General features: G+C 34.2%; 1 protein-coding gene across 1 annotated transcript; it reads left to right on the forward strand.

The window, feature by feature from the left end:
- Positions 1–557: 557 nt before the first annotated feature.
- LOC132052732 (putative phytosulfokines 6) lies at positions 558–1,906 on the forward strand. The gene is made up of 3 exons (XM_059444401.1): positions 558–755; positions 863–945; positions 1,627–1,906. Exons 1-3 carry the CDS (start codon positions 638–640, stop codon positions 1,738–1,740), a joined length of 315 nt encoding a protein of 104 aa, XP_059300384.1. The 5' UTR covers positions 558–637; the 3' UTR covers positions 1,741–1,906.
- Positions 1,907–2,372: the final 466 nt, after the last annotated feature.

Raw genomic sequence — 2,372 nt, forward strand, 5'->3', positions numbered from 1 at the left:
TTTGAATGCTGCCTGGACCACTATATACACTGACATTGAGTATAGAAAATGAGAACACCTCCTTGTCCTTTTCTTCCCCAAAAAAGCAACGGTAACTATAAAATTAACTTTTACTATTAAATTGTTAAGTGAAACATAAATTATACGATCTGAAAGCTTAAATTACGGAGAAGGTAACAAGATTTGAGTACCTGTTACAGTGAAAATTTTGTAGAACCTATGCCAAAAATATATAAGCAGCTTTCTTTTATATATGTATAGTACATAATTGAGAAACTTAAGTGTACATAAATACTTTTATTCCCTTTAAGTGCATGTTTTTCACTTTGAAGAAAATAAATTCTCTCTCTCACATACACACCAGATAAAAGTTGACAGTTATCACATGAGATGATGAGAATGGGGATATGTAAAAAAAGATGATGCGTGGGTGGGGCCAAGATTTCAAAGGTGTTCTGTGAGACTGTGACTGCAATTCCAATGGGCTTTTATGAAACTCAGATTAATTAAGTAGTGCGCCTTTTTGCATGTTATATATACAAGACACGTTTCCTTTCCACAACCCTCAACTCTCGATATAATTATCTTTCTCTTCCACTTTCTCTCATTTGATACATTCTCAAACCTAAAATTATCTATGCCTGGAACTAAAGAACCACACATGAAGCAAAGCATATGTTTCCTTGTATATCTGATCTTCCTATTTGTTTTGCTTTCACCAGCATCATCTTCCCATTTCTTATCAACCAGTGAAGGTAATTAATTAGCTGAATCAATGATTATGTATGTTAAATATGCAGTATAATCCTGTTTTAATTGAGCCAATAAACTAAGAAACTAGTTTTGATTTAATTGCCTGCAGTACTCAAAGAGGAGGTACAGATCAATGGAAAAGTGAGCCTTCCATATTCACTTGACCAGATGGAAACCACCGATTCACTAAATGTAATCTCCTCATTCTCTGACTCGTATCTGTCTTTAGCTGAATTTAGTTCATGTCTTTGCTTCTTGTGTTCTTTGTCTTATAGAGCTCTAGAGTTTGTTAAAATATTCTATATTAGTTGAGGAAATAGGTTGTTATCTTTTCATTTGATCTTTTATCAATCCGGGATAAATGCAAACATAAATGATTTTGAGGCCTTGTTTAATTACCTATGCCTTACAAGTCTATTCCACTCCGGATTAACTTCAGATATACAGGAATAAAGTTACAAAAATTTGCTTCTGAAATTACAGGTTGGTAGGTTACATACATGATTATGGATGAAGTTCAGACATTTTACATACACTTTCGCGACATATCTTTGGTCAAATCTTTACCTCATAAGCGAGTTTTTTGGGTTAAGGTAGACCCAAGATTCTTCTCTTAAAGTTCATTCCAAATCTTGGCTTAGTGTTGGGGACCATGTTATTGTTCATGCTCTAGCCTCTAGATGTCTAGTATTGGGCGTGCGCCTAATTAGAATGTTCATACATTAGTTAATGGACGGAGTTACTGTTTCCTCGAATATAATCCTCATATAATATTGGACAATCCTCACCTTATAAACTAGTTTTTGAAGTTATAAAGATAACATAATCTTCCTTTACTTACTCTGGATTTGGTTCATTAATTACACTTTGTAGAAGCTGATGGGGTTGGAGGAATGTGAAGATGAAGATGGAGAATGCTTTAAGAGAAGGGTACTTGCAGAAGCACACCTTGATTACATCTACACTCAGCACCATAATCATCCTTGATAATACTCTTGGAAAATTAGCTTTATAAACCTTTTCAACATGAAATAATCCTCCTACGTTTTCCTTTTTAGTGCATTTCTTTTCTAACCAGCTATTTAGAGATAGGGCCTCTTGTAAGTTTGGCAGGTAAACTTGTACTTCTGTGTTTCTAAGCTATTTTCAGTTATGCGCTTTTGCTTCTTGCCTAATTTTGAAAAAAAAAAAAAAAAATTACTTCCCTCTAGTCCTTTTTCTCTGCCGTATAAAGATTTTGCACAACCATTAAAAAAATTATCTGATAGCAGTAATAATATGCATTAATTGACCATAGGTAAGTGGTGAAATAGTATATGCAGTGACATATTACGTATTGATTGATGTGGTGTAAGCATTAGTGTTAATAAAATTTCACCAACAAAGAAGTTGGGGTTTTAAAAACATTAATGGGGGTGTGGCTGTTTGTAGCTTGACAGGGTGACAAAGGGGAAGTTGGGTGTGGGGGAGATACATACATACTAGCAAGATCAGATTATATAAAGTATGGGGAAGTATAAAGAGAAGCTTCCCAATCATGCATACCTCCAAACTTGTATGAGGCTAGAAGCTAATATAAGGCATCACTTTTATAAGAATTTACTCTAGACACTTAGGAA

Source organism: Lycium ferocissimum, chromosome 4 (genome assembly GCF_029784015.1).
Source record: "Lycium ferocissimum isolate CSIRO_LF1 chromosome 4, AGI_CSIRO_Lferr_CH_V1, whole genome shotgun sequence".
Taxonomy (NCBI): domain Eukaryota; kingdom Viridiplantae; phylum Streptophyta; class Magnoliopsida; order Solanales; family Solanaceae; genus Lycium; species Lycium ferocissimum.

Coding starts and splice junctions, on each gene's coding strand:
- LOC132052732 (XM_059444401.1), top strand. CDS start 638: ATGCCTGGAACTAAAGAACCACACATGAAGCAAAGCATATGTTTCCTT. Junction 756..862: donor TTTCTTATCAACCAGTGAAG/GTAATTAATTAG, acceptor AATTGCCTGCAG/TACTCAAAGAGGAGGTACAG. Junction 946..1,626: donor AAACCACCGATTCACTAAAT/GTAATCTCCTCA, acceptor TACACTTTGTAG/AAGCTGATGGGGTTGGAGGA.